The sequence below is a fragment of the Pimephales promelas genome, chromosome 18, assembly GCF_988280905.1.
Source record: "Pimephales promelas chromosome 18, fPimPro1.hap1.1, whole genome shotgun sequence".
In the NCBI taxonomy this organism is placed as follows: Eukaryota; Metazoa; Chordata; class Actinopteri; order Cypriniformes; family Leuciscidae; genus Pimephales; species Pimephales promelas.
The window spans coordinates 25,523,667-25,535,929 of record NC_142786.1 but is presented as its reverse complement, the minus strand read 5'-3'; the positions used below and the strand labels follow the sequence as shown (position 1 = coordinate 25,535,929).

Here is a 12,263-nt window from a genome sequence, read left to right as displayed (position 1 = left end):
CTGCAAATTACTTTTGTTATACTTTCAATCTGGGTTTCATTACTAAAACTAGATCTTTCTCAGAGAAAGTTTATTCATGTTTGCACCAAACACTTGAGGTGTGGAAATTTGGTGAGTCTGTTTTTTTTTCTACCATAAATCTATACCTTTTAGTTTAAAATGGAATTCGATTAAAAATAATAATGATATTGCTAAACCTGCCACAACAAAGAAACTACCTGGCACATGTTTTCTTTTTTTTTTTATTCCAAAAAACTTCAAAATAGGTTTTTAAGTTCAAGAAAGTAGAATAAGCTGAAACACAATGCAAAGCATCATATACAGACAGATAAAATACATTTTATATATTGCAGACAAGCCATGTTGGGTATTACATATTTACAATATGTAAACTTCTATATACAATCGTTTTTACATTTACAAAAAAAACTTTGTCTCTATTTTGTCTTTGTATATATATATTTTATATATATATATATTTTTTTTTATAATCCCCACTAGCATTTGTACTACAATAATGAAAAACATTTACAGATCTGTCAATACACTTTCTCTTTTTTTATATTACAAATTTATTTCCATAAAAATATATCTCTGTACAAAAAAAAGGTTTCTATTCATTAGTTCTCCTCTTAGTGTCTCTGTCTGGATATCCACAACGGACCGCTCTAATAAGGTCCTTGAAAGTTTGAAAGTCTGTTCAAAAAAATCCTTTTGGTCAAGTACGCAACTCAAGACTGTCTGTATTCCTTTAGGCTTTGGATAGCCAGAGCAGAGCAGTCCTTTAAAAGTCCTTCAAGGTACCTACCTACTGGAGAGAAAAGCATGGATGTGGTTCTCAAAATGAGATTAAAAGGACGAAAATAAGCTGGAAAAGTGCATACCAAGATATTTTTCACATCAACCTCCGCACAAAACGGATTCGCTCATCCTGTCGTGTAACATTTTCATATACTACTTCAATATACGCTGCAGTGTGCAATTTAAATATATCGATATGCAGTCTTTTAGGGGTGCCACTTCTCTGATATGTTATTAAGGGACGTTTCATGAGTTATGTAGTTTGTTGGATGTTCACAATATGTATAGCAGATATACATTTCCAGAATTAAACATACATTCAGTGCAATCCCGATTTTGACTACATCCAAACTTCTCGCCTTTGAAAGACACTGAAAAAAATACACGTTTTCTGACACTATATGAGGTGGTCTTGACATCACAACAGGATAACAATTAAGATAATCGTTGCTGCATATAACTTGTAAAAATTCACGTCATGCTAATACAACCTCGATGAAAAGGGCTCATCCCAAATGTAAATTATTTGAGATGCTGGTCTCCATTTTAGTATATGTATGTGTGATTCAGTTGGGCTGATAATAATGAAATAAAATATACGGAGGGCCACCAGGCACAGTTGGGTTCATAAAAACGATATGACACTGATAACACATCAGCGCTGTGAAGGGAGCACGTCTGTTTTAGTGATCATGCAATGACGACACTACAGACGGGAACATGTTGAGGACTGTTTCACTGTTAGCATTGCTAAATGCCATTAATAATACCGTAAATGCTGTAATGCTTATATATAAGCATTATATATCTCTCTATATCTATATGAAATGGGCTGAGGCCTTTGACTTTGGCAAAGCACTACCATAGGTTTTGCAACAGATTTGCAAAATTAATAATATTCACAATAAATACAAAGCTGGAAGGACAAAGAAGACCAGGTTCTAACCTATAGGGAATTATGTGAAGATGTAAATCGATTTCACGTTTTAGGGTGCTGGTCTTTATTTTTTTGTATTTGTTTGATTCTCTCAAGCTAAGAATAACAAAGACTCGACTAAACAGAAAAGCAGCGTCTTTGAAATTCTCCCCTAGCAACTGGTAGCTCTTGACCAGTGTGCAAAAATAACAAAAATGGAGCAATAAAAAGAGATTAGATACACCACATTTAGCGTTACCAAGGCACTGTTACGAGAAACAGATGGACAAGTGTGAAACACAGTCTGCCTGGACACTTCAACAACAGTATGGGTTCAAATACACATATAGAGATGAAAATGAACCAGAGGAGATGACTTTGAAGCCCTTGTGCCTTGATTTATGTGTTAAGTGCAATTTTGTAGCATTTTAAAAGGAGCTATTTCTAATGCCAGAATTATTGTAGGTTTGCTGAAACATAAAATGCCAATCTGCAGCAAAATGATGTCTGATATGTGGCAAATGCTTTAAGATGACGTCAACACTGATAAAGCAGAACAGCCATGCGGCAGTCTTGTAAATATAAAGAGAATGTCAATAGGTTGAAGATAATGTACCTGCTAAACTCCTGGCCCATTAAATCCCAAGGGAAATACAATCTTTGCTTTTTCGATCAACTCACAATTGAAACAATCTCTAGGTAATATCACATTAACACAACGATGATAGGCTACCGATTTCAAAAGTAATAAACTTGTAAAAGCAATTATATCAGAGATTGATTTCAAAAGCTGAACAGTGCAGCACGTAAACCGGAAAGTAAATGCCGGCATCAGTTAACAGAGGCCATAAGAAAAAGAAAATCTAACCGAATGATGCCAAAACAAGCAGCGACAATAATATTCAATAACCGAATTACAAATCTCAATAACACCGGCCAGTTAACGGATGCTGCACCCAGAATATAGTGTACTCTGGCATCAGAATACAAGTTATTCAGTATGCAGATCTATCCCACACTATTTGTACACTTGCTCATCTTCAGACCATCCCATCAAGTTACTGGGGCAAATGCATGCAACATAAACAACCGGCATTGGATTAGTATTTTAAGGAGTGATTCCTAAGCCCCTTTCGCTTATCGTAAGTGTGGTGTGGGCAAGGATGACATGGAGGAATATGCAGGGAAACAGATTATGACACAAAGCTACAGAGATTAAAGATTTTCACGCTTATTTGGTGTTGGCTCCTTTTGAGTAAATCCGTCATCCTTATCCTTGACTTCAGAACTTGAGGACTGAAAGCGGACCCTCCCTTGGTTATGAAATACATGTTTCAAGTTATATTTATCTCTGGTCTTCAAGGACTGTGTTGCTTTTTTTTTTTAAATCTATGTATGAAAATCATTTGATCCATGACATTCAATGACATCAGAAGCCCACCACCTAAGATCTGCCTGACATCAGGAATATCTATAAACGCTAGCGAATGGTTCATCGATAAATCCCAGCCCGTAAACCAAGAACATCCGACTCAGATCATCCAAATCCACTCCTTGGTAGTATAGAAATCCAAACCTCTAATGTGGGCTGCTTTTCTTCTGTGAATGTGGGGGGAAAAAAGAGGCCGTGAAGTCAGCTTCATAAAGCCCCTGAACTCATACACATGTGCGCCGTGTCTTTTCATGTTCTCCGCTGGGCTGTTCGGAGGATTGGACTGTCCATTCTCAGTCAGGATCGTGATAAGATGCTGTGAGAACACTTGTTCCTTCAAGCTGAAATGAGAAAAGAGGTGCTACAGCTAGAATCCATGTCTTCTAATAACCCTCTGAATCTCATTCCTCTTCAAGTCGAGGTGTGGCGTAACATGCTCAGGGAACTGATGTGTCAGTAAAGTCTGCACTTGTTTGTGATTTTAGTTTGTGGATATGGGACAAAATAAGCCTAAACGCACTCCGTAGAAAACAACTCAAGGTAAAAAAGTTAAACAAAGCTTCTCCAGCAACATGCTTCTTGACTTCCTGTTCACAAGAAGGCTTCCTCTACCTCAAGAGTAAGAATGGGCGGGCTTTGTTTGACCGAATAATGTACCTCTTGTCTTTTTTTGGCAAGCGACGACTGAGCTTCACATGTGTCCCTTCGCGCTGCCACAGTCAAACAGGACGTTCCCTCAGAAGGAAAAAAGAGGAGACAGAAGAGGTGTGTAGGAACAGAGTTTCAGCTAGCAAACACTGACGTGGTTCTTTATCAGTGCATCTCTGTTGATGCATTTTTACAGCATTGTTATCAAGGTTTATCACTTTGTCACATTGGAATTGGTTTACAAATAAAAAACAACAAAAAAATCCTCCTCTTTAGTCCATCCGTGCGTCCCATTCGTAACTATAGTTGTGTGGAGAGGGAAAGACTATATCCAGCCTGTGAAAGGAGGAAAGAGAACAGAGAAGGAATTAAGAGGAGAGAAGACACATTTGTCTGCAGTGTTGGAGAAAGTACTTTGAAACTTCTCAAGAGACATAGATAAACTACTGTCAAATTTACTATAGCTACAGTGCAATTTACAAAAAAATAAAAATACTCCCAATAACAGTGCTTTTGATGACTTGCACGGCTTTAACAGTTGTGTGAAGAAAAATTAAACAAAACACTGTGCTATTTTTGTTTCAAAAGTAGCCCATTAATGGAAAAGCTATTTTAAAAACAACTGAGGTACTATTAGGATACCGTATTTAAAAGCAATGCTAATTTGACAGTAGTTGGTTACTGCGCAAATGCTTTTCAGAAGGAATGGATAAGAAAAGAAGTGAAAAGAAGAAAAAAACAGAGAAAGAGGGGTGCTCAACACTACTGTATCTAACATTATCACAACACTGCAATAGCAAGGTAGATTTTCAACTTAATTCATAAAAGTATATATGAAGAGTTCAGATGCAAAAGCCTCTAAGTGCCATTTGATATTTTCTTCTAGAATGATCATTTTTATCAAGCTTGTATATTTAAGTTCAGTGATTTCACTTAAATGGCAATGATAATTACCTATTAATTGTTATTTAAGTGAAATTACTGAACTTAAATATACAAGTTTGATAAAAATCATCATTAAAGAAGAAAATTTCAAATGGCATTTAGAGGCTTTTGCATCTGAACTCTTCATATATATATATATATATATATATATATATATATATATATATATATATATATATATATAAATCTTCAGAGCCGTTTCAGGTTCAAATCAGCAGATGAGACTGAAATACATGGGATACAGGTGGGAACCAATTACAAATCCTTCCCAAGTTCATAGTCTGAGGCTTAGATTAGGTGATATATATATATATATATATATATATATATATATATATATACATACAAAACTTTGAAAAGGGTACAACAGCTGATATAAATAAATTAAAATTCAATATTTCTCTATCTTTATCCCCTTGCCTCAGCAGTTTGTTTTCCATTTTGACTGAGGGCAAAACTAGGCCGATAAAGTCAGTATAAGAAGTACAATATCTCCAGTTTTAATTCGCCCACTCAACATTCAAACAAACTATATGCTGAAAAGGCAGTTTGGGTGTAATAGCAGAAATATATAGCAAATGATGCCACTAAATCATTCCAAAGCAACTATGTGAGGATATATTGCTTTTTTCCCCTTTCCCTGAGGTCTATGTCCTTATTCAACTTATTACATCGCAAGATTTTATATGCACTCGACAATGACCTTTTCATCTCAGATGCCATGCTAGTTTGTACAGTAGTCTAATGAAGCACGTTAGATGTGGATGCAGAATGCTAAGGTCACAGTATGACTCTGAAATCTAGAAAAAATGTCTAACAAGTTCATGAAAAAAAAAAAAAACATTCACATGGTGGGGGTTACCTAGCACAGTGGTACGGTACCTAAAGGGCTGATCTAGACTCACTGCAGAACGTTGATTGGTTGACAGAGAACTTGCACGTTCTACAAGGGACACGACAGCGTTTTAAAAACACAACACCGCTGCAAAACAAGGGGTTGCAGCGGACGTCCGAGCAGTGCCACATTAAATGCAAGAAACCACGGAGTGACTACCGTAAAGTGAATATGTGGTTCAATATGATGGATGCCATCTAGGGACACAGACCAGCGAGTTTGGGAAGAGAAGGAGCCATGGATACGAGTTTCAAAAGAAAACAATTATTATGTTTTTTTCAAACCCTGATGGATTTCCTATGGAAACACGCTCCTGGCGCAAAGGCTGTTCCAAAATGTATTTCTGAGGCAAACTGAAACATGGTTATTAGCTAACATATTTGGCATGTCATTGCTAGTATGTGCCCGAAGCAAAAAAAAAATGTATTTACAAAACTCTGGTTTATCCAAATACTTTTGAGATTATTATAGATACAGGCTCTGCTGACAAACGCAGTCGTAACAAATCAATCAAAGTCAGGCAGATCACTGAGAATGAATCTTTCTGGTTGAAGACTCACCTTTGCCTAGAGCGGTCGCTATACTGCCGTGCACACTGTGCTGACCGTGAACTCTGTCTCATTGGCCATGATGTCAGTGGGCTGGATATTACGGTCGTACATAGGATTTTCGAAAGTCGCCCTTCCGTTGGTGTTCTCATGGCCCGCATAACCATTGAAGGGTACTTTGGGCCTTTTTCTGAAAGTAAGCAAGACATATTAACAAATATTCTGGAGGAGGGATTCATAATATATGATTCAATGAATGATCCATATTTCGTGAACTGCTTTACCTGTGTTTGTAGAGATACAGAGCGAAGCCTGCTATAATCATGGCAATGAAAGGCACTAAAATGGCTGCTGCCACTGAACTGCTATTGGAGGCAAAGTTATAGCCTGGATTCTCCCCATTTGGATCAAGGCCCTCTGTAAAAAATAACGTACAAAGGAACCATTTATGAAATAACAATAAATAACCACAAGCGAAAAGTTCAGTCAAAGCATGTGTTCAAATTGATTTTAAAACCATGTAACAAATAAGAAATAAAAACACGGAATGTGGCAAGATATTGGGAGATGCATGCCAAAGTGCATTATCTTGACAATACTTTTTTAATTACAGATATCAAGACATGGCAAAGATGAAATCGTTCTGAATTCACTTTTCAATTTCGACCACAGAGCTTTCCTAAACAACAAGAGAGTGCACCTGTTCATCAGACAATGCCAAAAAGCTTCCCAATAACATCAAGGCTGCAAGTGGGTGATTCAATTAACTAACTCAATAGAGCCAGCTCATCAAAGCAACATTAAATGATGAAATATGGGTGCGCGCACACACATGCTCTTTCCACTACAGCCCCTCTTATTAATAAATCTTCTGTTTGTTCAATCTGTCAGAGGATGTTGAGATAGGAGTCTATACAGCTGTCGTTTATAAATGAAGGCGCACCTTTTTCCATCACGGCAGGATTTGACAGACCGTTCATGGTTTGGCCTCCACAAGCTGTACACAAGATACTTAGACTGACTCTAGTTTTTCTTTCTTTCTAAACTGTATGATTATAATACATGATAGCTGTTGCGCAGAGAATTGTAATTATATTTCATTTTAAATCATACCATTGATAAATAATTATTGAGGAAAATACACAGACAAAGATGAAGTGCGTATTGTATTCAATATTAAAATACTTTGCAGCTTAAAAAAGCAGAGGCAACTTTTTGCAAATAATTGATGGACTGATTTCTTTCTTTCTTTCTTTCTTTCTTTTTTTTTTTTTTTTTTTTTTTGAGTATCCCAACCATCTGACACAGATAAACCCCTGAAAGGGTTCAATACCTAATATTTTTGGGTAAAATATATGCATTTCATAGAACTTGAGGGGTAAACCATTGTAATGCCTGATTTAGAATAAGTCACTTGCATAGGGTCTAAGGTGAGCTAGAATGCGATGTTAGGTTACTGCGATCACTAAGGTAGTACACTGAACAGTTTCAGCCAATGGAATCACTTTGGTGTCCTGGGTGTCCTTAATTCAACAGGAAAATCAATTTGTTCATAAAAGTGGATATGTTAGTTCAATCAGCGAGGAGACTCAGGAGAGTCACGATTTTCACTTGCTTCCTTTCCTAAATATTCCTTCTTTTTTCTAAAAAAAACAACAAAAAAAAAACAAACTGTATTTTTGTCATTTTATATGTTCAGACTTAAAGGAGTAGTTCACTTATAAAAAAAAACAAAAAAAAACTTTTTCTGATAATTTACTCACCCCCATGTCATCCAAGATGTCCATGTCTTTCTTTCTTCAGTCGAAAAGAAATTAAGCTTTTTGATGAAAACATTCCAGGATTTCTCTCCATATAATGGACGCCATTGGGTACCAAACGGTTCAATGTAGCTTCAAAGGGCTTTAAATGATACCAGCCGATGAATAAGGGTCTTATCTAGCGAAACGATCGGTCATTTTAAAAATAAATAAAAAGTTTTATAAGCACAAATGCTCGCCTTGCTCTGTTCTGTGATGAGCGTTCGTGACTCTCCTGTTCAAACGCGTTCATCACAATTAATCTTTTTTCGAATAATTTCGTCCATTTCGTTCGTTGAATGAACCATACAAACTCTCATTTGGACAACTGTTTGGTACCCAATGAAATCCATTATATGGAGAAAATCCTGTAATGTTTTCATCAAAAACCTTAATTTCTTTTCGACTGAAGAAAGAAAGACGTGGACATCTTTGATGAGTAAATTATCAACGAAAGTAAAGTTTTTTTTACTTTAAGTTTTTAAAGTAAACCATTCCTTTAAATGTATAAGTTCACACCAAAATTCAAATTCTGCCACCAATTACCCACTCACGATTTTTATGAAGCTTGGTTTCTGATCCTTCCAATCGAAAGTTCATTTGTGCTTCGAGGACAAAAAAAAAAGTCTTATAGGTGTGGGACACCATAAGGCAGGGTAATTGATTTTTGGGTGAAACAAATAACTTTTAAAGGGATACTCCACTTTTTTTGGAAATAGGCTCATTTTACAACTCCCCCAAAGTTAAAGAGTTGAGTCTTACTGTTTTTGAATCCATTCAGCCGATTTTCTGATATTTAGAAGAATATCAGTAACCAGACCGTTTCTGGTCTCATTGACTTCCATAGTATATATTTTTTTTCCTACTATGGAAGTCAATGAGACCAGAAACAGTCTGTTTACTGATATTCTTCTAAATATCAGAAAATCGGCTGAATGGATTCGAAAACGGTAAAACCCAACTGTTTAATTCCAGGGGAGTTGTAAAATGAGCCTATTTCCAAAAAAAGTGGAGTATCCCTTTAACAAATGAAGTGTCCTATGAGACAAGCACACATACCCAGCCTCTGAAGACCAAACTGGCCGAAGCCTTTTCCTCGAACAAAGCCTTGGTATACAAATGAATCGGATGAAGGCATGTATGACACCTGTGGATAAAAACATAAAACAGTAAGTGTACACAATTTTCAAAATGTCAAAAATGAGCCACCGAAAGGTAATGTGTCACTCATGTGAAAGACTACTTATGTTTGACATTTACTTTCCCCATCATTCCTCACTGAGGCATAAAACGTGTACATATGCGAATACAAACAGACAGGCAAATATAAAACGAGCTTTCTCATTTATCCTTGTGCTCTTTCTCTCTCTTACATGAACACACACACAAGAGCCACACACTCATGGCCCACACTTTTAATTACACTCTCCCAGGTGCTTGTCCCGTGTGCATTGGAGGGGGTAGAGACGTCTGGCCCTGATTACCCAGCAATGATTTAACTGACGTTTTAATTAAAAGAAAAACTTTCTCGGTGCTATCCTATCCCCAGGAGAGACAAGGTGTGTGCGTGTGTGTGTGGTTGAGGGTTTCAGTAGTTGTAAGCAGCCCAAGGTCTGGCCCTAGACAAGAGCCCTTACATCAGCCTGTGAGTACTGAAGTACTCTCAAGTTGCAGTAAAGGTACAGAAACCTCCACCTTTCAAAGTGAGACCATGACTACATCTGCATGATGTCATACCGTAAAGTAAAAAGGACTTGCATCAACATAAAAAAAAAAACATGTTGCAAAGCTGTTGAAATCAGTTGCAAGATGCTTCTCTTTCCCAGTAACAAGTCTACTTAACAATAAGTCAAATGGATGTCTGGGGCGAGTTAAATCACACCTACTTGGCTTAAATATTTGATCTGCAGTTCAAAGCAAACAATCTATTTGAATCTAATCCATTACAACGTGGAGAATCTGTATAATCACCACGGTGATTATTATTTCCACGTTTCACACTGCAGGGAGTCTCCATTTCAACATATCACGTTAAGGATTTCATGGATGTACTGCAAACAAGGGCTTCCTGTCAAAACCTACAGTGAAGATCAGAGGAAACGGGAAAGAGGAATTCACATACATGTCCGTCAAGTGCCCAGTTGTCAATTTTGAACTTGTTAACGAAGATCTCCACAGGGCCGCGGATCTGATACACCTGCAGCAACAACTGGGCTTCTTCTTTCTTATAGGTACCTGCAGGAATGGAGAGAGTGAATGAGGGTGTTAAAAGGTTGATGCACCTACAATAAGTGTTAATGAGTGTCATAAGATTATTATAACGATACAAATATTTTAAAATTGGAAAACATAATTGTCAGGGTTTTGTACTTGGTTTTATATGGTTTTGCATGCGTAGTGAGTAGTGACGACGACTTATCACTGACCATGGCCTATAGAGGGCGCAACAGAATAAGAAATCATTGAAGTCCACATATAAACTTTTACATTTTTATGATGTTCATCTAACCGACCTAAACCTACCCCGTCACCTAACTGACGTTAAAGGTAAAGCATCAGTTGGACGACACCCCAGGATCGTCATCTAACCGACGTTTCAGGGTACCCTAAAAAGGCGGATGTTGACGTATGGTCAAAAGCGTCAGTTATATGACGTCTTGGGATGAGACTGTGTTATTAAATTGACAAATAAATACATACTCTGAGAGCACTCCACAATAACTGTTTGATTATACCATCTGGATGCTCAAAATTGTTTGAAAGAATGCATGTTTTAAACAGCTTACTATATAAGCAATTTAAACACAGACAGTCCTAAACTAATGTGCTGCTTCATTTCTGATGTGCTCGCACATCACGTGCAGATCGAGCACACAGAAACATTCAGTAGCGCATAAATGTATTGTCAACACTGTTCTGTGATTTATCAATAAAATAGCTTAGAAAATGAAAAATTCTAGCATATTCCTCTTAGTAACTAAAACCCCCAGCTTCACTATTTGTAGAGAGATGCTGCCAACATGCAATCGCTCTCTTACTAATGCATTCATATAAATGTAATCTTTACTCTGCTACTTTATCTGTATTTGATTTAGAACGAACAGAAATAAGTGAGAAATATTACGACTCAAGACAAAAGAACTGATAAAAGTAAACTTGTAGAAGCAATAGCATTGTATGCAGTGCTGTCATATGCCATAGCTGAGTGTGTCTCAGCTCGATGCTCAGGTTATTTGTTCCTTAATGACAGCATTTGCGACTAATGGACATCGACTTGACTTTGATCACATACATGTTGACTTGAAAAAAAATCTAAAGTCTTTCAACCCCATGGGGGTTGTTCAACCCCACTGTCAGAAAAAAAGGTAAAAAAGCTGTCACTGGGGCGGTACCCTTTCAAGAAGGTACACTTTTGTACCTAAAGGGTGCATATCGGTACCATACTTGTACAAATATGTACCATGAAGGTACCAATATGCACCCTTTAGGTACAAAAGTGTACCTTTTGAAAAGGTACCGCCCCAGTGACAGCTTTTGTACCTTTTTTTCCTGAGAGTGCAAGTGTGAACACATTCTATTTCAAAATTATTATTTTTTAAATAAATGTTAAGCTAGATTTTGATATCATGAATTATTCACTCACAAATATCATTAGGTTTTTGATTAATTGCATAATATGCCATTTCAAAACCTGAACTAATCTTTCTTCGTCTTAAAATTGTTTGATCCCTGTGAAACACAGCAGTGAGGGTCTGTAGAGGTCCTCGCTATGATATAATTTCCTATTTAATGTTTTTTTTTTTTTTTTTTTTCATGGAAGAAAAAAAAGAAAAAAGAAAAAAAGAAAGGTTTGGAATAAGAATACAGAATTTTTTGGGCGGAACCTTTCCTTTAAGATAATACAAAACACAGTGCTCGGGGCAGTACAAGCTAGAACATTTTTCATTAGCTTGCTGTTGAAGCGTCACAAATGAGTGGTTGGTAAAATGTGTTGTGAGGTTAAAATAAAAAACATTTACCAGCCAGATTGAGCTGTACTCCGCTGTGGTCCATGAGAGTGCCATTGACCCGATTGCTGAGCGGTTCAAAAGCAGTTATGCTAAGCATTGCTGGCTGCTTCTTCCCTAGATATTCGTACGAACCCCTCCAAAGAGAGTTCTTAGAAAAAACCCCACTTGGCACTGAGAATAGAAGAACGGATTGAAAGAAACAGTGACTAAAATATTTTAGGTGGATTTGTAATTAACTTCCATTGAAAGATTTCATGGGAGACAGTGAA

General features: G+C 36.9%; 1 protein-coding gene across 5 annotated transcripts in view; it reads right to left on the bottom strand.

Annotated features, from left to right (window-relative positions):
* The window catches only part of csmd2 (CUB and Sushi multiple domains 2), a 410,157-nt gene that overhangs the window by 90,368 nt on the left and 307,526 nt on the right, over window positions 1–12,263 (bottom strand). For 4 of the 5 annotated variants that reach the window (XR_016147450.1, XR_016147451.1, XR_016147449.1 and 1 more), the window contains exons 66-70: window positions 12,004–12,165; window positions 10,107–10,219; window positions 9,044–9,131; window positions 6,470–6,602; window positions 6,198–6,375 (exon numbers count right to left, since the gene is read on the bottom strand). Coding sequence is in view for 2 of the 5 variants with exons in the window: in XM_089123227.1 (XP_088979353.1) it covers window positions 6,216–6,375; window positions 6,470–6,602; window positions 9,044–9,131; window positions 10,107–10,219; window positions 12,004–12,165 (656 nt within the window). In the remaining 3 variants the exon portion in view is untranslated. Of the gene's footprint in view, window positions 1–226; window positions 4,134–6,197; window positions 6,376–6,469; window positions 6,603–9,043; window positions 9,132–10,106; window positions 10,220–12,003; window positions 12,166–12,263 lie in introns of those variants that run through there. The other variant, XM_039681202.2, reaches the window with a different exon arrangement.